This window comes from Podarcis filfolensis, assembly GCF_964270895.1.
Source record: "Podarcis filfolensis genome assembly, chromosome: 4".
In the NCBI taxonomy this organism is placed as follows: domain Eukaryota; kingdom Metazoa; phylum Chordata; class Lepidosauria; order Squamata; family Lacertidae; genus Podarcis; species Podarcis filfolensis.
The window spans coordinates 92,110,534-92,137,975 of record NC_139607.1 but is presented as its reverse complement, the minus strand read 5'-3'; the positions used below and the strand labels follow the sequence as shown (position 1 = coordinate 92,137,975).

At 44.6% G+C, this 27,442-nt stretch overlaps 1 protein-coding gene across 36 annotated transcripts in view; it reads right to left on the bottom strand.

Moving 5' to 3' along the window:
- DLG2 (discs large MAGUK scaffold protein 2) overlaps positions 1-27,442 on the bottom strand; it is an 877,737-nt gene that overhangs the window by 179,499 nt on the left and 670,796 nt on the right. For 27 of the 36 annotated variants that reach the window (XM_083609628.1, XM_083609598.1, XM_083609629.1 and 24 more), the window contains 3 exons: positions 26,678-26,822; positions 25,163-25,304; positions 4,431-4,586 (listed from right to left, as the gene is read on the bottom strand). In XM_083609628.1, coding sequence (XP_083465754.1) covers positions 4,431-4,586; positions 25,163-25,304; positions 26,678-26,822 — 443 coding nt within the window. The remainder of the gene's footprint in view (positions 1-4,430; positions 4,587-25,162; positions 25,305-26,677; positions 26,823-27,442) is intronic. The other 9 variants (XM_083609632.1, XM_083609634.1, XM_083609600.1 and 6 more) reach the window with 1 other exon arrangement.

The window sequence follows — 27,442 nt, the reverse complement described above, 5'->3', positions numbered from 1 at the left end:
ACCTTGGCACTCCAAGGCTTAAAAGCACACATGCAGTCAGTGCTGATTAAATAAAGGCAGAGATGCCAAGCTCAGCACTCCAAGATCTCCTTAAAGGCTTAGCAAGATCTGGTTTGTGAAGTTCGAGAAACCGCCACCGTCGTTTTTATTATTAATAAAAGCAATAACAATGATGTTTAAGGTTGCAATCTTATGTAGACTGACTTGGTAATAAGCCCCCTTGAAGAGAGTGAGGCTTATTTCTGAGTAAACAGCTGTAAGTTTGTGAATGGACCAGTTGCCTTTCATAGAAAAACGCTGCTCAAAGTGACTTGGGAAAATGCCAAAAACGACAAGCATGGCAGTGAGATAAAAAATCCAACTCACATCAGCCCCAGCCAAGGGGATGAAGGGGGTTGTAGCTCAGCAGCCTTGGGGGGGAGTGCTATAGGTCCCCCCATCCCTCGCTGAAAGAGAGTCCTGTTTTCATCCGTGCAACGCTGGTGGGTGTACAATTCATGCACATAGAAAGGGTGTAGTGAAATTAAGGCCGTGAATGGCTGGAATGAAACATGGTTTATGGAAAGTGAATTGATACTACCAGCAGGTAGCAGACACAGGTCTGGTGAAAGAATCAAGCACCTTCAAGCAGCTAGAGGGGTTCTGGAGTCCCATCACTGACTCATCCCTGCGCCCCCCCCAAAAACACACACACACAAAAAAAACATGTGGAGCTGTGAGCCCTCTGATGGCCTCCCTGAAGTTATCATGTGGGATCCACTGGTTTTATCAGTGTTGTGGCGAGCCCAGGATCAGTTGGGGGACCCTGCCACAGTTGCATAGATCTTTGTATGATCCAATGAGGAATGATTCTATCTATCATCTATCATCTATCATCTATCATCTATCATCTATCATCTATCATCTATCTATCTATCTATATCATCTATCATCTATCTATCTATCTATCATCTATCTATCTATCTATCATCTATCTATCTATTTATCTATCATCTATCTATCTATCATCTATCTATCTATATCTTATATCTATCTATCTATCTATCATCTATCTATCTATCTATCATCTATCTATCTATCTATCTATCTATCTATCTATCTATCTATATCTATCTATCTATCTATCTATCTATCATCTATCTATCTCTACCTACCTACCTACCTACCTACCTACTTATCAGATCCAATTCCTGTCTATCCTGCTAAAATATAAACAGAAAATTGAGATCCAAAGGCCTGGGTGAATAAGAGGCCTGTTGCCTAAAATCACATAGTGATAGTGCCAGATGTTATCCTCCCTGAGGATAACATTCCATGAACAAGGGGGCCACCACAGAGAAGGCCTGTTCTCTTGTTGCCACCCTCTGCACCTCCCGTGGAAGGGACACATACACAAAGGACTTAGGTGACAATTGCAGGGTCCAGGTTGGTTCACATGGGGAAAGGTGGTCCTTGAGGTATTTGGGTCCTGAGCCACACAAGACTTTCTAAGTCAAAAGCAGCACTTTGAAAACGAGCCCAGAAATTATTTAGTACTTAGTGCAGTTGGGCCGGGATTGGGACTACAAGCTCAGACCGTGTTGCTTCAGCAACCTGACCACTGAATTCTGCACCACCTGCAGTTTCTGAACCGTCTTCAAAGGCAGCCCCATGTGTAATAAAAAGGTAAAGGGGCCCCTGACCATTAGGTCCAATCATGACTGACTCGGGTTGCAGCGCTCATCTCAATTTACTGGTCAAGGGAGTACAGCTTCCAGGTCATGTGGCCAGCATGACTAAGCCGCTTCTGGTGAACCAGAGCAGCGCACAGAAACGCCGTTTACCTTCCCGCCGGAATGGTACCTATTTATCTACTTGCACTTTGACGTGCTTTTGAACTGCTAGGTTGGCAGGAGCAGGGACCGAGCAACGGGAGCTCACCCCGTCATGGGGATTCGAACCGCCAACCTTCTGATCGGCAAGCCCTAGGCTCTGCGGTTTAATCCACAGTGCCACCCGTGTCCCTTCCCATGTGTAATACCTTGCAGTAATCTAACCTAGTGGGAAATCCAATTCTCTCAGAGCACTGGTGCGACTGCTCCTCACTGCTGCCAGGTGAGTCTGCATCATGTAAGTCAGCCAATGGAGCAAGAGATCCAGCCAATAGCCGCATCAAACCTCAAGGCTGCCTTAGGTCCACCTTCTCCCACTGTTGTGGCATATGAAGCGGGTCGGGATGCATTTGAGGAACATTTCCCCAACATGCAGTTTGCAAAGGTACCCAGAGCCTCTTTGCTTCAGAAGGCGGCCTCCTTATCTAAAAGCCATGGGCAGTTTTGCTTTAATAAAAAGGCAAATTTGAAATGCAAAGCAAACAACTGGATAAAATGAAGACTGTTCCTTAATCCATTTAATGTGCATGGGGGAAAAAACCACAAACCCCAATCTACTGAAGCAGAACCTGATTTGCTCATCGCTGAAGACAATTTCAAACTTAAATGAGATTTTGTTCAGGTTTAATTATAAATAAGCTAACTCAACAAACCTCTTTTATTTTTGCAGAGGGGGCATTGTGAATATTGCATCCCGGCAACAAACAACTAGGGCACGCTTGGTACTGAGAGCAGCACATGGGGCAGCCCTATACATTCCCATTGCGTTCAATGGGCTTACTTACAGTCAAGCGTGCATAGGATTCTGCCTTCTGGCATAGATAACCCAGTTATCCCTAATTTTTTTTTGCAGTTTTCTAGCTCAAGGGCCACATTCCCTTTTGGGTAACCTTCCTGGGGTGGGCAAGGACAAATGTCTCTTCCTTGCCTGGATGGAGGATAGAGAGGAGTGTTTGTTGAAACTACTCTGCCCCCTTCCTCTCCTGGGACCCACCTACCACAGGCATGCAGCCCTCAGAAGCTTGCGCAGAAGGCAATGTGGCTGAAAAAGATTCCCCACTCGTGTTGCAAGAGCTATCTAAAACAGCACACGCACCCCAGCGAAAAAGCCAGGCGCAGCAAATCTCTTATTGTGGTTTTCCCCTTTGCTCACCTTGGGCTACTGTTGCTGGGGCGAGTGGCCAACTGGCAGCACTCTAAATACACCTAAAGAGCAAGCAAAGCCCTGGATGGCTCTTGGATATTAACTCGACGATGTGCATCTTGAAACAAAATGTACATGAGCAGCACGGTCCCCGAGAACCGGTGTGAAATGGTTGATACAGTGGATTAGCTCAGCCTGTGCCTGTGCCGCTGCTGAATCTTAATCCTTTAATTAATGCTAAGTTGCATCCTGCAGTGCTCAGCTGATACGTATCTCCCCGAGAGGCAGGCTCCCCACCCCAATCCCCCGCCTGCTTTCTAGGATGCCTCCGCTGTGCCCCCTTCATTTCCCTCTCACTCGCCTGCTGCGCTACACAGCGGAACCAAACGCTGTCTTTGTAAGGATGCGGAGAAGCATCTTCCTCGCAGGGAATGAATCAAATCTGTTTGGTACAGACACGACAAATCCCACAGTCTCCCCGAAGCTCGATTCCAGGACCTGCTTTGAGGGAGATCTCTGTGTTGTTCCTGGTTTTGACCTTTAGCAAGCTACTCCAAGATGCTCAGGGGGGGAAGGAAAGGCCAACAGGATTTCTCATGTGGTATCACAGAATGGACAAGGACCTCAAAGGTCCTCTCGTCCAGCCCTTTGCCAATGCATGCTACAGCATCCCTGATATTTATTTCCTTGCGTTTATATCCCGCCTTTCTTCCATCACGGAACTCAAGGTGGTTGTGCACTTGGTACCCAGGCCATCACTCATACAGGCACCGACCAGATTGAGATCTGCTTAGCTACAGTCATTAAAGAGTCGGTGCCGTTTGGAGTAGACAACACTTGTCTAGGTGGGCAACAACCTCTTGACTCTTTCTAAAGCTAATTCCTATATGGTGCACTGGATAGATTGTTGAACTAGGACCTGGAAGACCCAGGTTCAAATCTCCCACTCAGCCATGGTGTTCACTGGGTGATCTTTGGCCAGTCACCTTCTTTCAGCCTAACGGGTGTGCTGCGAGAACAAAATGGGGGGAGAGTGAAAAAGCGACTTGCAGGAAAGGTGGGATATAAAATGCAGCCAACTGATACATGTCCATCTCTTCCTTTCTGCCCAACATCCTTTCTCTGATGTCTGCACTGCTGCCAAGGCCCCAAACCCAACCCTACTTATATGTCGCTTAGAGAGCTCTCTGACTGAGCGGCTGAAAGCATCTTCTAAATACAATAAAAATGAATAAATACAAGGCCGGCCCTTTCCTCTTAAGCCAGTGAGGTGGAAGCAAAGTGAGCACAAGGTTGTGTTTTTTTCTGCAGAGGGAGCCTTCCTGAGGGGATGGAAGGTGGAGCCTAATACTGCGCACTTGAGCCGCGCCCATGCATTCTCGTATGAGGAAGTGAGGAAGAAGCACATGCAGTACCTGATGATCTCAGAGTCAGGGAGCAGGCCTAGGTGGTAGTGGGGATAGGGAGCTGAAAGGAGGAAGCTTTTGTCACACTCGACAGGGGAATAGTGCCTAGGAGAAGGTGGCTTATCACAGAATTTGTTCACAGTGCTGTAAACGGGTTCAGGAGGCCTGGTGATAACAGAAGAGAAGAGTAAGAGGTTAGACAGGCACCCTGACATGCACAAAACAGCTGGCCACACAGCTAATTTGCACCCCAAAGCATGCAGAGAAGTATCGACAAGAGAAGGGTTATATACACGCACCAAGGAAGGAAAAAGAAACTTCTGTTAAGTTACAATACGCTAGTCACAAAGAGTAAGAACGTGATAGGCACAGCACTGTACACAAGACAGCTAGGGGGAAGGAAACCGGTGACAACGCTGTGCCGTAACATACCGGTGACAAAAGTGTGCAGTAACAAACCGGTGTCAAAGCTGTACCATAACATTCAACTCTCAGTCTACGAACTGGTTTAAAGCGTCGGTCCTTACCTTCTGGAAGCCAACAGAACCCGCCCTGAAAGAACTTTAACTCGACCCATACACTTATACTAAAGATCTAGGACATCCTAGCATTAAAGTTAGGAAGGCACATTCACACTACAAGGGAGGACAACGTGTAATAGCCATAAAGTTGAAAGGCGTTTGGAAGCCCCTTCTAGCAAACATTTATGTGTGATGCACTGATGAATTGTGGAGAAACAACATACATGGCTCCGGTTTCTACAACAGTGGCTCCGAAGCTGTAGCCCTAGAAGCAATTGGGAGATCAGCTTTATGCTGCTGGAATGCCTGGAAAAGGGAAGGAGCATTGTAGGGCAAGGACCACCCCTTACTTAAAAGTTGCTGAGGATTCAAATAGATATAAGCAGTCCAGTCTCCTACCCGTGCTCTGTGGGCAATGGAGCGATGGTATAATTTAGCAATAGCAGAGGATCTGAGCAATAGACTAAGTTGTTTCTTTGGTCCTGGATTCCCAGTGGGGCACAGGCTATGCATCTCAGCGGTAGAGCATTGGCTCTGTGTGCATAAGGTTTGATTGCCAGCATTTCCAGGTATGGCTGGGAGAGAGACTCCCGGAAGAGCTGCTACCAGTCAGCACTGAGAATACTGAACTAGATGGACCAATGGGTCCAGCTCCCTATGTTCTTAGATTCAGCTCCTGCCAACTTCAGTTAAAAGGATCAGGTGAGAGGTGATGGGAGACTTTGGAGCGCTGTGGGCTAGATGGGCTGAGGGCCCAACTCAGCTTCCTGGGGGATGAGGGATAGCTCAGTTGGTAGAGCACAAGACTCTTAATCTCAGGGTTGAAGGTTCAAGCCCCATGTTGGGTGAAAGGTTCCTGCATTGCAAGGGAGGTGGACTAAATGATTCTCATGGTCCCTTCCAACTCTACCATCCTATGATTCCTATGCTCTTCCTGCCCATGAGATATGCTCTAATTGTGTTGCTGTGTTAGTTGGCGAAGACCCACAGGTCTGGAAACCACGGTTCTAGACAAGGAGACCTACCAAACGGCAACAGCGAACAAAAAGGTGACATCTTGTCATAGTTACACTGTATAAATCAGGGAATACACTCTACACAGTATGCATAGTTAGTCTGAGAGTCATTGTAATTCAGCCAAGCATTTGAACAGAAGCTGATCATCTTCCATGTTAAAATACACAATATGCAAAGGGTGCAAAGACTACCGTCCATTATGAACCAAAATAAGCATGCTGGACTTCTCTTTCCGTTCAGGCACTGCATGGCAAAGCCAGATCCAGCAGCCTAAAGTCTCAAACAATGGACCTTTCATCATTCACTGTAGAGGTTTCATCCTGCAGGCAACTGGCACAGCCGGGTTCAAGCGCTTTGCTTCTTACTTCTAAGAAACAGTTTTGTAAATCCGGGGAAATCTTTGTGAAAGCACATCTACAGAAGCTTCAAAGAAACTCACGAGTGTCTGCAGGATTCAGCCCCCGCATCCAGACCTTCAGTCTTCTGGGGCAAGCCTTTACTCTATACTCTGTTGGCTAACAAAATGCACTGAAAACTCAAGTGATGCAGGCCGCCTAATGGTGGAAGAACAGAGCTGTAGAACAACACTTTGAAAAAAGAGACACACACAAAATCTCACCCTCTATGACATCATAAAAGAAAACGAACCCTGAAAATAATTTTGAGTTCTTTTGGAAACATTGCAAATAGTTATGACATTCATAGCGGTATAAAAGCCAATTGTTTTAAAGCCCTTAAATATCATGAAAACAGAGATTACAATGAGTCTTGACGACTTTTACACAGAAAAAAACCATTTTCTCTCTCTCCAGGGTTTGGTGTGCTTTCAATAATACGGCATAGTGAGCAATAGGTCTGGCTTTCTCTGTTGGTCTTTGGCTGGGAAATACAAGGCTAAATGGACCTTTGCTCTGATCCAGTCTAAGTTACATCTTGCATTTTTGGCAAGAATTTGGCAGCAACATAGGCAGAATAACCCTGAAACTTGTTTCAGTTGTTGATTTTACTTCCTAAATCTGTGTTCTGTGCCAACCATTTAAAAGTGCATTCCACTGGTACAATTGCAGTTTAGCTCACAATGTAGCTTTTCACTCTCTTTAAACCGATTTTTGTGGTGAGCCAGCCACCACCAATCACACCCCAGCATTTTTGTTTAAAAGAGAACCATGTAGTATTGATTTGAAGGGATTTTGCCAGAACAGAATACTGACCACATTTTTTAAAAAATATCCTTAGTTCAAAGAGTCTATCATAAAAAGTTGGTTGCAGGGCCAAGAATTTTGCAATGTCTCTCTTCACTACCCCACAATTAATTTTGTTAATATTACATGTTTTAAGTTATATATGACCCTCCTTTACAATATGTAGAAAGAGGAGGTATAAAGGTTTTTTAAAAAAAACCAAACGGAACTAATACTGTTATGGCAATTTCCAACATTCTGTCTTTTCCAATCATACTGATTCTGAGTTCCATACTTGAATAATGGTATTTTCCAAATTTAGAAAATTTGCTGTAACATATGCACATACATGTCTACCTGCATAATATAATGCTTAAAGCAAACCAATCATGTTCCAAGGAAATTTAAATCTCCAAAAAAAGATTTGGAACATGGTGTTATGGCAGAGCAGTGAAAGGCCATTTGTTCTGAATGGCCTCATTAAAGTAAGGGGAAATGTTGGCAACTGTTAGCAAAATCAACTCCAGTAGATGTTTTCAATAGTGCTGACCAGTTCCTGCAAATGCTTAAAAAATAAATAAATACCAGATTCAGCCTGCAACAGGGTCACCACCATTTTATAGGAAAGCCTGCTGAATCCAGATTATCTTTTGAAACACTCACAAAGCCAGTTTTGCACATCCAAAATCACTGAAAAGGTCAACCGATTTTGAATGGGGGGAAAAAATGTTGTGTGAATCTGTTGAAAATCCAGGCTTGTTAAGAAACGTTAGACAGAACTTCTTTTGCATTTCTTGCAAGTCAGTTCCTTGGCTGGGAACTATAGAATCTCAAGTGCAGTACCATATATGCAAACTATGCATAGGGCTTCCTCGCTCCCTGCCAGATTACACACAGAAACTATTTCTGAAACTGAGAGGAGCTTCAAAGGTAGCTTGTGATGAGGGGTAAAATTCAGCTTATAAAGAACCTGTTTAAAAGTTCCACTGGATACTCCCTAGTTTCCAATTACGGCTTCATTCTTGATAGGACTACAAAGGGCTATTGACAGCACGTGAAGCAGAAATATCACATTCTCAGTACTGGGGCAGATTCTAGTTACAGTAGCCGTAGGCATATCTGTCTGCGTATGAGTCAGGGAATGTACAAATCTTGTCAATTTCAGTTTCCCGTTGTTCCAATCTTAAATGCAGTTTTCCTGCATCAGTTTTCATTCCTAAAACAAAAACAAAAATCTGCACAAAAATGCACACTTTTAAAAAAGTGGATTTTCCCTTTTTTTTGCACAATCTTGCCTAATATAAACTTTTTTTTTTGCAAGCTGTTTCCCCAGCATAATGTATTTTTCTACATTATTTTCACTCACATGCATTTGTCTCTGTGAACTTTCCTCTGACTTCAGGGAAGTGTGACTTTTGAAGGGCAGTTATGTTGGCATATTAGTTCCAGATGTGCATACTAGGTAGGTCCACATTAATATATGAAGCAAATGAATTTCTCCATCATCCCTAGTGTTGGTGTGTGTGGTTCTTGGATATCATTAAGCTCACACTTCTGATGGGGAGCTTCTGATGGTTCCCCAAGCCCCTGAGGTTTGGTTGGCCGTCACTAGGGGACCCAGTCTTCTGTGTGGTCTGTGGAACTCCTTGCCAGTAGAGGTTTGGCAGAAACCATCCCCCTCTACTTTCTGATGTCTTTTGGCAGACCCTTGTAATACAAATTTTCCTTTTAAACCAATCCATATTTATCAATGCTTTTAAGGATAGTTTTGCTGTTTCCATTCTCATACATTGTATTCTGCCTATGCATATATATTTATTACATGGATTATCAATGTGTAAATAAAATAAAAAGACAGTTTTTAGATTAAGAGGTGAGCCAGCGTATGTGAGGCTCACATATTCAAATCACTGGACAAAGTATTTCATCAGAGGGAAGGAAACCAGAGGCAATGGGAAAGACAGAGATCATAGGGTGGCATTCAATGCTAGTCCTACTCAAAGTAGACCCACTGAAGTTAATGGGCATGACTTAGGTTCATTAATTTCAATGGGTCTGCTCTGAGCAGGACTTAGCTGACTGCAGCCCATGGTCAGTGCCCATGACGGATTAGAGTCCTGAATGTTACAACTGAGGGAAGGAAATATTTCAGATGTGGTTATGCAAGGGAAAGATAAAGGTGTTAGGTTGTAGGCCTAGGTAAAGGAAATAAAGACAGGAGTATGTCAGGTGAAGATGAGGAAAGACTGGGATATGGGATAGTTTCCAATGCACCAGGAGACTGATAATCTACCATCGAAGGCAAAGATAGCCCGGGAAATGTAAGAGTCCTCAGCCAAACAGTGAGAAGATGAGATACATATTCTCTTGTAACACTATTGCTCTCTCCCCACAGCTTTGAGGTCTGCAAGGGGGAAAGAGACCCCAAAACCCATATTTGAGACCCCAAAACCCATTTTCATGTTCAGGGCTCCACTCTGGAACATCTGAAGTCATACTCAAAGCATGTGTATCCCTCCTTCATCACAAGCTGCAGTCCCCCTCGCACATCTTAGGGAGGACTGTCTGTTTGGGTGGTGTGGTTTCATGGAAGCTTGAACTTCAAAACCGTTTCGAAATGTTATCAGCCATGAGAAGGATGGCGAATCCCTGAGATCCCAACCAACACCTAGAGAACTGTGATCCAGCAAACAGGAATCACCATAGGTTTCCTTTTTCTTTCTTTAGCAAGACAGCCTCCAGCAGTTCTGGGTTCTGGGTCCCCAACTCAACCTCCTGGAGCAGATTTGGGGAAGGCCGCAGGACATGAATGGGGAAAGGTGGGAACGGGAATAGTCCCATTGTGCTATGTTTCATCCAACCCTCAAAGGATAACAAAAAACAGCCTCAGGAATCCTATGCCTTGGCTCCAGTTCTCTCACCCTCTGGTGGCACCAGAAATATCAGTCCTCCCTTCTAATCCCCAACGTCATGGTCAGTGGTGGCTGGTGCCACCTAGAACCGAGAGGGCAGAAGGTGGGGTTGCCAACAGTTGGTGGAGCCAGAACCAGCGACAACCCAGACTGGCTGTAAGTGAGGAGGCAGAGGAAGGCAGACCATGCCAGGCTGGTGGCGCAGTGCCCCATTGGCCCGAACTGATCAGCTTCCATTGGTCATGAGATGTCGACTCCCTGTTGCTTGTCCCCATGGACCTTCATTGGTGACCCCAATATGTAGAGAAGGCTCCCCGCTCCATGGAGATGGCAATGGGGTGAGACGGAAGTGAGCTAGCATGCCCACCCCCAACTTTCCCTCCTGCACTTCCAACCGTGTGGGGGGTTAGAATGGTAAAGGACAGCTTCAGTATTTTGGAAGGAAGAATGCCATGCGATTAAATCTACGGATGTAGATTATGTAAAGGAAACAAAAGTGGCAGCTTGGAAATGAGCAATGAAGTCTTACACTGGGAAGAAGAACTAATTCTTGGAAATGAATTTAAACATGTGCAGGGAACCAAATCAAAAAGCATTTGGGGAAATGTTAAAATAAAAGAAAATGGATAAGCACTCTTTTCAAGATTGATCCGCGTTACTTTATCCACAACCAAAGCACTTTCAAAGACCGAACAGCTGCTCAGTTTATGTCTTTTATTGTGATTAAAGCAAATACAAAGCATTTGTTACACTCTGTGAATCGAAATAGATTACATAACAAATGGGTAACAACCTCCCCCTTTTCACGGCGCCTTCAAGCATCTGGGGACGTCATTTGTTTTTCAGCTTCTACACAGTTGACTTTTTAATTGCTAACATTTAATTTTACATTCTCAAACACACCTTGGGACAAAAGGTTCACATCATTTTATACATCATGGGGAAAAAAAGCCAGGTTTCTGGGCAATCCTTCAATACAAATAGCAAATTAACGTCGGGTTGCTGGGTGTGTATGCCACACGTTTTACAGATATTTGATAACCCTGGTTAAAATGCTTTGGTTAATTATGATTCTACCAGCCACAGCTCCAAACTGTAAAGCATACATGAGGATTCGATTTATTTCAGTGAGTTCAACAACAGCCATGATGGAGTCTGACATCAACACACCCAAATGTTGGAGAGCTTTTATCCTTACATAGGAAAAGCGAAACAGTACAAGCAGAAGAATAAGAAAAGAAATGGGGGGGGGGACAGTCAAGGTATGGAATGGGAACCTATATAAGTAGATTTCTATCCCCCGTCCCCTTTGAAACAGGGCTGGAGAACCTCTGACCTTCCAGATACTTCCAGACTACAATTCCCATCACCTCTCAGCCCTGGTCATGCTCTCGCTAGGGCTCATGGGAGTTGGAGTCCAACAACATCGAAAGCGCCACAGGTTGCCCTGCCCTGTTTTTAAAGGACTACACACTTATCACAATATGTGTACCACCCTTTCAGATTACTGTCTTTTTCATCATTTGCACAGAAGGTAATTTTGCTCTTCTTAACAGTTTTACATACATTCTGGTTGAAAAAACCCACTTATCATTATACAAGTCTCTAATGTGGAGTGCCACTGTAACCTGCTCTGCCTGTTGCAGCAAATGTAACACACTGTGCTAGGTGCTGTATCATTCTTTTTAATTGCATCTGCATTGCTTCATTCATTTTTTAATACTCCAACTTGAATTGCAATACAAACGAAGCAATGAAAATACAATGAAAATGAATAGGGGTGTTTAATATGATGGATGCGCCATCTCCTGTCTTCAACTACAAATCTATAGATAGGCCATGGTCCACCCAAATGAAGCTTTCGAGCCACTGGTAGTCCATGGACCACTGTTTGAGAAATATTGACCCATCGCAACATAGCATGAAGCTCTCTTGACACAACTGTGCGACTCAGAATTTCAGGTTCAAAGCAGCTGCATGCATTCCTTGTGCCTCCCTTCTATAACAATCTGTTAAGGATTCTTTAGCTGCAATTCCTGCACTGCGGGGGTTGGACTACTAGATTATCCTTGGGATTCCTTACAACTCTTCAATTCTATTATTCTATCACAAAGCTTCCTTTAAATGGATCTCTTTGCTTTTCTCTCTTTCTGTCTTGCCTCACTGAAATTCCTCCATTGTATTTCATTCAGTTTTTCTTCACTCCCTCCATCTTTTTCTCACTTTGGACTGTGAAGCCCTCTTCTCTTTCAAGGACGTGAAGCGACTTTTAATCATTTTTTTGCTTAGGAATTTTAAAGAGGTTATTTTATTTTAGATTTTGGAAAGAGAATTTCCCATGGTGAGATCTGAGAAAAATAGCACCCTGGAGAATTTTGGAATTTGTTGCCTGCAATAATGGATGGAGAACATTGCCACCATGGCTGATAGCCATTCATTCATTTACTATCTGAGGAATGGTCATAACTTAACGGTAGAACATTTTTGCATGCTGAAAGTTCCAGGTTCAATCCCAGGAAGGACTAGAAATGTAGGACTAGAGCTGCTGTCCTACGTTTGCTACACTAGAGGGACTAATGGTCCGGGCTCTGTTATAAAGCAGATCCCTATGTTTCTATATCCCATGTCATGGCAGAAATCAGACCAAGGAAGTCACACTACAGGTTCCAATTTAAACAACTGGGGAAATGGAAGGAGCTCAAATGCAATCAAATGCAACCAAAAGCTCAAGAGAACAAGGCAGCTGTTCCTCCACCACTGGATGTCATAGTGGGTCAACCTCAAGGATTGATGGCACTAAGCCTCTGAATGCAAGTTGCAGGACAGTGTGATTGTCCCTATGTTCTGTAAAGGAGGTGGGCTTCCCGGAGTCATCTGGCTGGCTGCTGAGCTGAGTGTTGAACCAGAAGGGCCTTTGGCACAACCTCTTTTTCTCCTCTTAAAATAGCAGCCAATGTGTTAGGAAAACATGTCTGTGGAGGGTGTTCCACATACTGGGCAGCCATCTTCTCACAGAGAAGATATGCACATTCCCCAAAGAATTTGGGGATTATGCATAATGGCCAGAGGATGCACAAAACCCAATCAAAATGCACATATTCTCTAAGACAGGGCTGCTATATCTCAAAAAGTTGAGCTTTTTTAGGAAAGCACCTGAGCTTTTTCTTCTTTCTTTTTTTTACAAAAACACCAAAAAAAAAAAAGAGTGATTTTTCGATTGACTTCTGGATTTCTGCACTGAACTAGATGAGCTTTGGGGTCCCTTCCAACCTTTGCAATTCTAGGATTCACATTTTCCGAGGCCTGTTGAAGACTCTGTATATTGACCGGGGAATGGGCAGAATTCCCTCTTCATGGACGGATTATCTGCACATTCTCCACTGTGCCTGGTGAAGGTGTCACTGGGACTCGGGCCAATTGTTGCCATAAGATCCCTTGAAGGCCCTTGTGGTGGAAGAGTGGAACAAAATACTGCAGGATACGCTTATTCTCAGATATCACCAAGCAAAGAAAATAGAGGAAACATTAAAGGGGAGAAAAACGAGCTTCCTTGTGAACGCAGTAAGTAAAAGCCACCTCCTTGTGGCTTCACCACAGCGAAACTGAATGGGAAAGCCTCTGCTCATTAAAGATCCCTGTGTGAGCATTGACATTCTCATTCTTCATGGCTAAAATCTACATTTGTCTTTCGACTCTCCATCCCCCCTTTTATTCCCCCCACCGAATCAAAACCCCTCCAGTGTTGCCAGAACACTGCTGCTTGATTAGTTTCAGATAATCAGCAATCACTCCAAATGAATTTACATGATGAAGGATCCCAATGTTTGCGGCAAGCAAGAGGGTTATTTTCTGTGAGACGCAGTGCTCCATCAGCTCATGCAACTTACGCAAGCGAATAAGAAATTGGCTGCTATCGATAAGTAGAAAACTGTGGGGAGTTTCTCTTTATCAGCCCATTTTCTACTCTTCCATTTTCATTTGTTCTTTATGTCGCCATAACATTGCTACACACACACACACACACACACACACACACACCATTGCATAATCAAGTAATCAAGCACGCATTGCATGCTGAAATCTACTGCTCTGGGGTTTGTTTTTTAGAATTCAATATCTAGCTAGAGCTAAGCCTCTAAATCAGGTATAGGCAAACTTGGCCCTCCCAATGTTTTGAGACTACAGTTCCCATCATCCCTGACCACTAGTCCTGTTAGCTAGGGATGATGGGAGTTGTAGTCCCAAAACATCAGGAGGGCTGAGTTTGCCTATGCCTGCACTAAATAGTGAGTTTTTCATTTGCCAAATCAGGCTTTCATACTCTATAGTGTTCCACGGCTGCTGAGAAACTTGTGCACATCCACCAAGGATCCTATGTTCATTGCAGAGGATTCTGAGGACATATTTAAGGGTGCACACTTGGTTCATGCAGGACGTTGGCGAGGCCACTTTTAATTGAATGGGGTCCCCAGTACATATACAACACTTCCCTGCAGTTTTGCACAGAAAGGTCATCAGTGGCAAGCACAATGTGTTTCGGGACATGCTCCCCTTCTGCAATTCCAAGGGACCCCAGGCCTGAACCCTGAAAGCACAGCTTGAAGACTGGTGCAATGGTGTGACAGCAACGTTATATAGACCAGGTTCAGCTAGGCAACATGCCAAGTGCAAGAAACTATGGTTTATTGGAGCGGAATAAGCTGCAAGTTTGAAAGCACGCCTTTCCCCTGCACAGCGTGTCTAATTGCAGTTCAGTCTCCCATTTCTGCTGAACCACAGTTCCCCCATGACATCCAGCTTGTGGTTTCAGTTAGAGCTAGGCCAAACATTTTGGGCTGAGCTTTTTCAGCCATTGGGGAGTGTGCATGTGAACCAAAGTGGGTGGGAGGGCTGCCACAGAAAGTTTCAGAAGGTTCAGTGGCAGCTACTGCTTAAGAACGTAAGAAAGGCAGGATCAGGCCAATGGCCCATGTAGCCCAGCATCCTGTCCTCACAAAGGCCAACCAGGTGAAAGCAGGATCTGAGCACAACAATTCTCTCCCCCACTTGAAGTTTACCTTAATGTTAGGAAGTGACCTGGAGGTTATTCTCTGGCTGTTTAAAGTATTAAAAGTTCTGTGTCCACTTGTAGCTCCATGAGCCTGGCAGTCCATTCTGGAACGCCCATGAAAACTACAACCACATCCACATTTAAAGCACAGGTGTTCCCCCTCAAGAATCCTGGAAACGGTACGAGGGCTACAGTCAGGGCTACGATTCCCAGTGCGCTAAACAAACTACAGTTCCCAGGTTTCTTCAGAAGGAAGCCACATGCTTTAATTGTATGGTATGGATGAGACCCCAGCAGGGTTCACTGGCCCTTTCTGCACATTGGCCAAAAGCATGGAGGGGATCCTGGTCTTGCCCAGTACCACTGCCACTGCCATTCTGGCTGTCCAGGCTACATCAGGAGGAGCTTTAGCCACCTGCTGATTTACCTGTGTAGAGTTCCTCTACATCACGAGGGATGCTGACTGGGCCCCAAAGTCTCTCTTCACGAGGCATTCCATTCCTGCATTAATTTGTGACATATTCTTTCTCTCCCCCACCCCCCATTCTCCACATTTCAGTTGGCTCTTATGAAAAATCGTTAGGAATTTAGTGTGATTTCCCCCTCTTATGCACGTCAGTTTGTGTGTGTTATTTTAAACAACACATGCATTTTTAGGAACAGTTTGTCCCAATATATGCATTTTGTTACACATTACAGTGGACGCTCGGGTTGCGAACGTGATCCGTGCAGGATGCACGTTCACAACCTGCAGCGTTCGCAACCCGCATCTGCACACGCGCGGGTTGCGATTTGGCGCTTCCGCGCATGCACAATGTGCGATTTAGTGCTTCTGCACATGTGTGACCACCAAAACCCTGAAGTAATCTGTTCTGGCACTTCCAGGTTTCGGCGATCCGCAACCTGAAAAAACGCAACCTGAAGCGGCTGTAACCCGAGGTATGACTGTACTTGTCTGGATGTCTGGAGAATTTGCATTGCAATGTTCAGAGAGGCGCAAATGTTTTGCCTCGGAACATGCGACATTTTGGAATGTACATAACTGAAATGAATTCTCCCCTGTCCCTAAACTGAGGACAGAAAGCAGGAAGATGTACCTTCAGGCTGGCCTCTACTGGACACAAAACAATGCTGGGCTAGATGGATATTTGATCTGATCAAGTAAGTTTAATTGTTGAATATTTATGTAGGATCACATGGAATGAAGCAGGGGCCTATGTGCCTACATTGGTATCTGAGCAGAAGACCCTTCTGATGCAATTTGAACATGCAGATCTTCAGAGAACACAAGTGGAGGGGGTGGTGACACCCAGGTACATGAAGGAAGAAGGGGAGGAGGGATAGCTTGTTCTTTCTCTGACAAACCACAGCTTGTTGGACAAGAAGCATCGGAAACCAGCCAACATGATAGTTGGGGGGGGGGACTGATCAGGTGGCGTTAAAAATGCATCACCCAGATTCCTCATCTCCCCTGGGGGACAGGGTCTCCCTTTCTTTCAATCTCAAAGAAGGGCAGACCTCTGAATTCTGCAATATTTGCTAGAAGCCTTTTCTTTCCTAAGCAGAAATGCCGAAATGTCTTTTATAGTATAAATATAGAATAAACGGTCGCTTCCTGTTTCCTCAGTGGAAATAATTGTTCTCCTCCCCTCTGCCGAATTAGGGCTAGATTGCATCCTTCCTTCCATGTTAATGAGCACCTGATTAGTATGTCGTGCTAATAAGGCCAAGGACACAGGTCTGATTCTCATACAGGTGCTGGGGGAAGTTGAAGGCACATAAATCCACTGCTTTGCTGAAGCTGAGCAGGGTTGGGTCTTGATAGTGCCTGGAGGTGTAACTGCTTGGAAACCACATTTAGACTACTTTGGTTTCCATGACGGAAAAAAATAGGGATATATTGATGGCTGGTGAATTGGATAGCAGGTAAATGTGTATTTTCTGGCTTATATTCACGCACCTTCAAGTTTGGCATTATTAAATTTTTTTAAGAAAAAAAGCACACTATGGCAATAATATAATCACAGTATGGGGCAGGGAAACAGTTCCAAGAGGACATGTGCATTGCACGGATCACAGGATATTTTCCAACACCAAACCATGCTGTCATAACAGTGCAACTTCGACTGAAAAGCATTATTCAAACACCAAACACCTGACAGTTGCAGAATAAGCAGCAGCCACAGGTTTACACTGTAGAAAGCAGGGTCATATGCAGCAAAAAAAAAAAAAAATACACTGAGTTGTTAAAATTAAGGTCTTAATGGTCAGGAACCTATCTCTGGAACCCCAACTGCTGTTGCTTCAAGACGAGAGTTGATCATGAAGAGGCCATTGCAGATCCAGGGTGAGGATCTGTCTCCAGCATAAAGCTATCCCATACCACACACTCCCCCCCCAGCTAACCTTACTCAAAGGGTTTTTGTGAAAATAAAATTGGGGTGATGGGGGAGAGAACACACTATGCCACCCTGAGCTTGATTACTAAAGAGAAAAAGATCTCATCAACAGGCTCTCTAAACTAAAGCATCTTCTAATGTGTACCAGCCCAGGGCTTGAGTACTAATTTCTTTCTGGGACTGAAAACGACGACAACATCCTTGCAGAAATCTGGTGGTCTAGGCCAGCCTGGTGCCCTGCAGATGTTGCTGGACTACAACTCCCATCAGCCCCTGAGGCTCGTGACATGGTGGCTCAAATTGGCTGTAGTCAATTTGTCCCCAGAGCTGCGCCCTCTCCACAGAACAAGGTTGTTGTGCTGTGTGAGAGGAGCTAGCTGTGCAATCTGGGTGGGATTCTGCATCTATGGAAGCGTAGGCCAGTGATCAAAGCCCATGCTCATTGTTTTCACATAATACTAGCAGGGCAATATCGGCCTAGGGGTTTGGTTTGGATGGGAAAGAAAGATTTCAACAGCTGTGTATACAGTGGTACCTCGGGTTACAGACACTTCAGGATACAGACACTTCAGGTTACGGACTCCTCTAACCCAGAAATAGTACCCCGGGTTAAGAACTTTGCTTCAGGATGAGAACAGAAATCGTGCGGCGGCAGCAGGAGGCCCCATTAGTGAAAGTACACCTCTAGTTAAGAACAGTTTCAGGTTAAGAATGGACCTCCAGAACGAATTATGTTCTTGACCTGAGGTACCACTGTATCTGACAGAGAGATCAAAAGCTGCATACTCCTTAAGTAATGGCTTTTGGGGGTTGGAAATGATTAGTAGACACTAAAGAAGGGCAAGTATGTCACTGCTAGGTATATCTGATTTTTTTAAAAAAAGCCCTGGGATTTTTACCAACCACTAACCCTCTAAATATCCTTCCTTATATTTGTTTTAACATACAGCTCTAGCTGACTTTTATTTCTGGATCCCTCATGTACTCATTAGCCTGGATAAACATTTCACTTGTATTTACAGGAAAAGAAAAGAAAAGCAATTATTTTTTAAGAGAGTTCACAGCAAAACTCAGCATCAGTTGATACTTAAACACATTGCAACATGCAAGCAAAACCCGCTCAACAGTGAACTGTAAATATTAATAACAATGGAATTGCCTGGAGAAGCAAAAGAACAGAGGTTTCTGGTTAACTTTCGGACCATTCAGGAAGCATAGTAAAAAATACTGTAGCAGTGAATTAGTGATAAGAAGAAGAAGGGGGGGGGAATACAACCTTGGTCATTTCTCTCTCTTGTGAGCTATGTGTTAGGCTAAACTGCCAACATGCACTTAGCTCTATCAAACTACAGAATATCATTCTCTCTCCCTCTCTAGTTTCATTATCGAAACAAGCAAAGCAGAAATTAGCCAGCAGCACCTCCATGCTTGGACAGCGCATGGAACGCACATTCCATACCTCAAGGTTGTCATGGTTACCATGCGAAGCGGCATTGAGGACTTGCAGTAATGATCATGTTTGTTTGCTTAAAAATACACAGGGCTACACGAGAGAATAACTGCAGCGAATGTGGCTGGGGTGGGGACGGGGGAGGTTGAAACCGATGGTGGAGATGATTTGGCATCGGCTAAGCCATGGGCTGTCCAAAGATTATGTATCCCACAATATTTAGACACTGTGAGAGTGGCAAGATGCAGAGGGTAGATCATAGAAACATGCCTGGTTTGAAATCAGACAATGAATCCATCCAGCTCAGTATTGTATAGTCTAGAGTAGAAACCTTTTCCCACCTGAGGACCATCTTCCCCTCTAGGGAAACTTCCAGTGGCTGGTGTGGCCAGAGGCAAAAGCGAGTGGATCAATTAATACATCCCCCCTTTGTACAGTAAGCTACTTTCTGTACACCCCCCTCTGCATCCTCCATCAGGCAAGTGAAGACACATTGCTGGAGTCCAAGGACATATTCCTGCTTGGGGGGTGGGAATCACCCAAGGAAAGGGCAACTCAGGTTGTGTTCTGGGGAGGGCCCCCTGATGCTACTCTGGTCTACTCTGACTGGCAAGATAGTGAGACTCACACAAATCTTCCCAAGTACGGAAAGAACAACATCTTCCACGATGAATGCACATCACACAAAGGTTTATCCACCGCCTGCATATCCACCAGGCAGAGGGCCTTCTCGGTAGTGGCACCCGCCCTGTGGCACGCCCTCCCACCAGATGTCAAAGAGAAGAACAACTACCAGACTTTTAGAAGACATCTGAAGGCAGCCCTCTTTAGGGAAGCTTTTAATGTTTGACAGACCACTGTATTTTAATACTCTGTTGGGAGCCACCCAGAGTGGCTGGGGAAACCCAGCCAGATGGGCAGGGTGTAAATAATAAATTCTATTCTATTCTATTTGGACATATAGGAAAGGGATTTCCTTGCTTATTGTATGCAGGCAGGGATTCTGACCCAGTCAGGGTTCCACCTGTCATGGAGGATTTCCACTCATATAAACCAGTAAATTTAAACACACACACACACACAGAATCAACCACATGCCTGGGGGCTGCCCGACATGCTCCAACAAAGGGGTGCCAACTTGAATAATATATTGGAGTGGGAGCAGGCAAGCCCCACCCCACATAATCAATCACAAGATGCACAGCATTTGAATGGCAATGTCCGTCAACTTAGGGGTGAGCCCCTCAAGTATTTTCTTGGGGTGTGGCAAAGGAACCTCACTCCCTAAGTGTTAGTTACAGATAGGTAGCCGTGTTGGTCTGCCATAGTCAAAAAAAAAAAAAAAAAATTCCTTCCAGTAGCACCTTAAAGACCAACTAAGTTAGTTCTTGGTATGAGCTTTCGTGTGCATGCACACTTCTTCAGATACACTGAAACAGAAGTTGCCAGATCCTTCTATATAGTGAGAAGGTGGGGAGGGGTATTACTCAGAAGGGTGGTGGGAATGGGTGATTGGCAGATAGCTGTGATGAGCCTGTTGACGACTCTTAACGACTGCAATAGTCGTCAACAGGCTCATCACAGCTATCTGCCAATCACCCATTCCCACCACCCTTCTGAGTAATACCCCTCCCCACCTTCTCACTATATAGAAGGATCTGGCAACTTCTGTTTCAGTGTATCTGAAGAAGTGTGCATGCACACGAAAGCTCATACCAAGAACTAACTTAGTTGGTCTTTAAGGTGCTACTGGAAGGAATTTTTTTTTTTGTTTTTCCCTAAGTGTTGGCTCCTATGCTCCCATGGAATTCACAGAGATCAAACCAGGGCACTGCCTCTCAGACTCAACAACCTCATTGAGAAACTGGGCAGGGGAACGAGATACAGATATGTATTTCTGCTTTCAGACTTCAGTCGTCATAGCATACTAGGTGGTTATACAGAGCATAATGCCAATAGGAAGCTGCATTGCTACAGGTTGTTCAGATGACAAAGGCTGTCCAGGGTATCAGGCTTTTCCTTGTCACCTGCTACCAGGTGAGGATGCCAGGGACAGAACCAGGGATCTTTTGCATCTTGTGCTCTCCTTATCTTGTAATCAGAGGGAGGAATGGATGGAGCCGCCTATCTTGTTAATTGCTCATGTGTTCACTCACAACTTGAATGCCATTCCATTTCTGCATTAATTTGTGACACATTCTTTTTTTCCAAATTCACCACATTTCAGTCGGCTCTTATGAGAATTCGTTAGGAATTAAGTGTAATTTCTCTCTCCTATGCACGTCAGTTTTTTGTGTTATTTTCACTAACACATGCATTTTAAGGAACAGTTTGTCCGAATATATGCATTACTCGTCTGGAGAATTTGCGCTGCAACGTTCAGAGAGGTGCAAACTTTGAAAGACGGCTTTGCCTTGGTTCATGTGTCATTTTGGAAAGCACATAAATGCAAACTGAATTGAATTCTACCCGGTCCCTAAACTGAGGACAGAAAGCAGAAACATGTACCTTCGTGCTGGCCTCTACTGGATGCAAAAAATGCTGGGCTAGATGGATCTTTGAACTGATTGAGTAAGTTTAATCGCTGAATATTTACATTGGATCCCATGGCAAGAACATAGGTGCTTTCTTCCCCTGAAGCACATTAAAAGCATTATTATGAAATATAACTGCATAATAACATAGCAGGCATTGGTGGGTAAACTTTGTTACATAATTTGTGGACGGTCGACTCGAGCTTCATTGAAATTTAATCTAATTTAGGGCTGTTGCTTATTGTTTCTGCTTTTAAAAAAGGGGTTGGGTCCAGGTTAGGTTAGTTGCACTTGCATCTCATTAAAATCAACGGGGTGTAAACTGAGTCATGACTGTCTTTTTTCTCATTGCTTTGAATGGGCCTTAAGTCCATCTAACTTCCTGTCTGGATCCAACAATAGCATTTCCCCCAAATGCATTCAGAAAAACATTCTGCTCCTTTCCAAACACATGACAATATATTGCCAAAGCTTCACATTATTTAGTATTTCTCATCTACAGGTTGCAAAAATTCATTACACAAGCAGGCAAACTTTCAGTAGCGATTTCGTATAGCATCAAGAAAGCTGCAAAAAAGCAAAGATGATGTACACGCACGCACGCACACACACACACACAAAGTCAGTAGGAGAGAAGGGAGCTGAAGGCTGACTTTCTAGCTCCCAATCCAACCACTGGCACACGCTGCCTTTTGTTTCTTATTGCGCAAACTGAGCAACATGAAAATATTCACACCAAAATAAGTAGCACTACATTTAAGCAGGTTCACAAGCCGGTGCCCGCAAATCTTGTGTTTAGAGCACTGAAAGTTACTCTAAAAGAAGGCATAAGATCTTCTCCCTTTCCAGCAGGCAGAAGTGAACAAAAATGAATTAAAGGATTTTGTTTGTTTGTCTGTCTGTTTCAGGGATTGATCGTATCTCTTGCACTCATGAGAATCCCCCTACTGGCTGGCAGTGGTCCCTGTTCCAGTGGGAAACACCTACCAAGGGAAGTCATATCTGCAAAAAGAGAGAGAAGTCACTAGGGCCGATATCGTAAAGGGAGCTAGAAGATGGAGCTTTGTCTCGTGCAATGCTCTCCAATCGATGTCGCTTCACTCATGGCACTTTTAAAACGCAGAACAGGTCTAGGATTCCTGGGCTGCAGCATAGGCCTGGTAGCAGTGGCAATGTTCCTAGGCAACTAACAGGACTGCAGCGCTCTGGCTGGGCTCTCTCCTGATGCAAAACAAAAATGCCCTTTCTGGGAAAGCTTAGGTCCGCCAGCTTTGTATTCTGACAATACCCCGGAAGTTTACTTGTTCAAGAGGGGAATGGGTTGTATTGGCTATTATAGGGTATGGTACCCTAAGGTTACCAGATTTTTTTCCAATGAATCCAGGGACACTTTTCAACTTCCTACTAAATAGATGGATTTTGTCAGGGGACTGATTTGTAAATGCGGGGGCTGTCCCCGGGAAACAGGGACGTCTGGTAACCTTATGGTACCCAGCGCTGGCCAGATTAATTTCACAGTGGGGTGTGGGCAGTCCTGACCTCAGCGCACCACCCAGGTAAATTGCAATGAGGTTGGTGCTGGGAAGATAGCTCCATGACTTCATGGCATCCCACAGGTCACTACTGGTGGCAGCCATTTCCTCCTCGCTCAAATTCTCTGGCAATGTCAGAAGCCAACCCCAGACCTGCATTTGCAGCCAAACACCTCGCTCCATCCAGAATGTGAAGTGCCTGCTTCCAGACACCTAAACCACATGGGCAGAGTCATCAAAGAGCCATGATGGGATGCAGCTCCCTGCTGACTGGACACTCAGGGTGATTAAATGGCTCCTTTGCTTTCGCATCAGAGAATAATGATATGAAATTATCATTGTTTTTTTAACTTTCCCACAAGCCTTTCCAATGTGGGTTCAATATTAGCATGCAAAACCGAAGGCTTTCGTTTGAGGGAATGGCTGCACTTTGAAGCTAATAACAAGAGAGCGCCCAGATGTGTATTCATGGGGGGGAGGTTAATTTTTTAAAAATAAAAATGGCTTGGGCTCTCTAAACAAATTCATAGCAACTGAACAAAACCTTTCTCAAGGTTCTTGGGGAGAAGGTAGGGTGTCAAGGTCCCATGCACTCAGCAGAGAGCTGCCAGAGGCATATATTCTTGTGGGGTTTGTCATAATGTATCCATGTCATGTTCCTGTCATTCTTAAATGCTGAAAACTAGTGCAGAGGGGAAGGGTATATGTGTCATGTGCTTATGTAGGCGATGTGCATTTTTTGGGTGGTTTATAGACTATTGCTCTTCAGCGGTCCAAACAATCAGGGTGACCACATGCATATGAATGGCAGAAGAAACTCATAGTTGATTGAGATTGCTTGTACTTTGAAGCTGGGCCTGAGTGAGCTGACTGAGCAGATCACTAGAGACAGATGCAGAATCAAATCTGCATTATCTCTGCATAATAGATCTCTGTGCAGTTGCTCTCGCAGCGGGTTATAAAAACTGAGACAGCAGTCTGAAGAGGGAAGCACTTTTGCTGCCAATACAGAGGCAAAGGGGAGGAAAAGCCCCCTCCATTCTGCCCCGAACTAGGTGTGCGTATTTCAGATATGCAAGACGAAAGATTGCAATGGGCAAGAGATCCCACAGAAGAAGCAACTTGGAGGTGAGTGTTGCCCAACATATGAGCCTTGGGTTGAGGGACAAATATGGAAGTGGGGTGAGCAGACGTCCCAAGGATGTGGCACTAACTCAGAGGATGTGGCGCTAACTCAGGAGTGGCAGGGGGCAAATTTGGGAACAGTAGCTGCCATGTTGTCTTCAAGCTACATATTTGCAAGGACAACTTCTTCCACAACAACCTGCCCATGTTTTAAGATCAGCAGGTGAGACCCTACGCAGGATGAAGCACGCAGCGTGGAGCTCTGGGAAATGGCCTTTTCAGTCGTCACTCCTTGCATGCAGATCTCCCTCTCTACTATCTTTCCTGTATTGTTTTAGTTGGCTGGTTAAAATGTACCTTTTTCAGAGGGCATTTGAAGGAGGAGGAACCCGATTAGATCAATGGATTAGCTGCTGCTGCTGCTAGTAAATTGCTTCTTTAGCCAATTAAGAGTCATTGTGTTATGTTTTCTAAGGGCTGTGTTATATTAGATAGCTGAAGCGTTCTTTTAGTCTTATTCGGCTGCGCTGTCAAGTTGCCTTTTTATATGCAAAGGAAGGCATATAAAAGCATCCAAATAAATGAGAAAGTGTCGTGCAGAATGCAGTGCCCAGCAGAATAGCAGGAAAATCCATGATATTCTGCAAGGAGCTGGGCTGGGAGAAGGAGGAAGGGGAAGAGAAATTGGGGCTGGCCTTTGAGGCAGAGAACAGGGCAGGAAAATATTGAGGCTTTGGTAGCCAGTGGCAAGTAGTGGTGGGTCAGGGTTATTACAAGCCACTGAGGTTGCACCTGTTGTCTACCCCCTGTCATAGTACACTGTGTGGCCCATTAGGCTAACCATTAATTACGCGCAAGAGAAGGTGATGCATCTCCTGCTTCCTGATGATTTTGAGAGTCCTTATGTAATGAGACTGCTCCACTGTTCATGCACTGCCAACATTATAGTAATGGCATTAAAATTGTGCTTCCTGAACCAAGTAATCAATCAGAGGCACTCAGTAAAGGCAGATATCTGACCTGGTATAGTCATCCTCGACAAGCATGTGCTTTGGGATAGGCGAATATCTTCCCGGTGAGATGGGAGCCAAAGATGCCTTGTATTCTAAAGTGCCGTTGTTGCCTGAAGACAGTATATGGTTTTCCATTGGCGGGGAATAAGCTGCAGGTTAAAAACAAACAAATGAGTTGTGATTACCTCGGGTTACATACACTTCAGGTTACTTACGCTGCAGGTTACAGACTCCGCTAACCCAGAAATAGTACCTCGGGTTAAGAACTTTGCTTCAGGATGAGAACAGAAATCATGCTCTAGCGGCGCGGCGGCAGCGGGAGGCCCCATTAGCTAAAGTGGTGTTTCAGGTTAGGAACAGTTTCAGGTTAAGAACAGACCTCCAGAATGAATTAAGTTCTTAACCCGAGGTACCACTGTAGTGGGATTTGGACACTGCACAGCTTGTTGCAGCAGAGCTCATTTTATTTAAATGGGGATGGATCCCATTTAAGTCACTTTGGAATCAACGGGGCACGTTCGCCATGACTTAACTCAAGCCCAACTGATTTCAGGGGGAGCTAAGTGCAGCTGACTTTCCCGGGATGCAGCTCAATATTTCTACTCCAACCTTCTGTTAAACAGGCAGCCAACCCTTCAGAGAAATGACAAATATTAAAGCAATTCAACAGTTGGCTACCATTTTGGACAATCCTTTGTCCACACAAAATAATCCCCTGAAGGTTTTCCTGCTTCCTTCTACCCCTCTAGCACCCTGAGATAGGGGCATCTGGAGCCAGTCTCAGTAGGTGACCTCAAAAAGCAGACAGGTTCAAATTAGACAAAACTATTGCGACCAAGGGTTGGGAACAGGGAGGCAAGAGCAACCCATTGCTTGTTACAGCAAAAGAGGTCACACTTCTGCGAGTGTTGAAACCAAATGCTAACCAGGTTTGAGCTACACGTGAGAGTTCAAATCCAGTGCTTTCAAATTGTTTTTGTCCATCAAGATGAATGGTCCTCCCACATCTTCGCATCCTGAGCTCAGGGTGTTTCCCCATTCACCTGGGTTTGAATTTCTAGTTTTTCAAATGAAGTCACTTGAAAACACAGCATCTGAAGAGTACAGCAGTGTCTACAGCAGTGCTTCCCAAACTTGGGTCTCCAGCTGTTTTTGGACTACAGTTCCCATCATCCCTGACCACTGGTCTTGTTAGCTAGGGATGATGGGCGTTGAAGTCAAAAACAGGGCAGGACCCGAACCAATGGATTCCAATTACAAGAAAGGAGATTCTGACTCAACAACAGGAAGAACTTTCCCGACAGTAAGAGCTGTACAGCAGTGGAACTGACTCCATCTGGAGGTGGTGGACTCTCCTTCCTTGGAGCTTTTTAAGCAGAGTTTGGGTGGTCATCTGTCATGGATGCTTTAGCTGAGATTCCTGCATTGCAGGGGGTTGGACTAGATGACTCTCGAGATCCCTCCCAACTCTACAATTCCATGGTTCTATGACATTAAGAATGCGAGACAGGCAATTACTTACGATGGGTAATGTCTGGTGGGCCATAGGGATCAGTCATGTAAATGGTGGTGGGCTTCCCAACTTTTAAATAAACTACGTCGGATGTATTCTTCAATATTGCTACTGCTTCTTCATGTGTTACTTCTTCTAAACAGTAATTATTTACCTAATGGGAGTAAAGAGATGGATGCATTAGGCTGGTCACAAACTAAAATGCTACCCGTTCACATGCTAATCGAGGAATTCAATATACGGTGCCAATTAGATTATTGCAGGTGAGAAGGTTTACAGCTTTAGAGGAATTCCCATTTAAAACTCAGAAGCCCCTGGATAAAGAATGATGCTTGACTGCTTGGATTCTAATTTCAATGGCTTGTGTACAAGTTTCAAAACGAATATGGTTCCCTAACGTCCTTTGCTAATCACAGGACAGCTTGGTTTATTGAATGAGACCAGGACGGCAATTTGAACGAGAGAACACTGATGGGATCTCGAAGTATTTCACTGCAAGATGGTAAAGCTTTGCAGCACGCACGGGCAAATTGTTCTAGCACTCATATTATAAATAGATTCTGCTCTTTATACACCAAATGGATGCACACACAGTGCAGTGTTACAAAAGTTGTGTGCCGCTCCCACTCTCTGGGTGTCGAGGTATTCCTGGTACAGTGGTACCTCAGGTTACATACGCTTCAGGTTACATATGCTTCAGGTTACAGACTCTGCTAACCCAGAAATAGTACCTCAGGTTAAGAACTTTGCTTCAAGATGAGTACAGAAATTGTG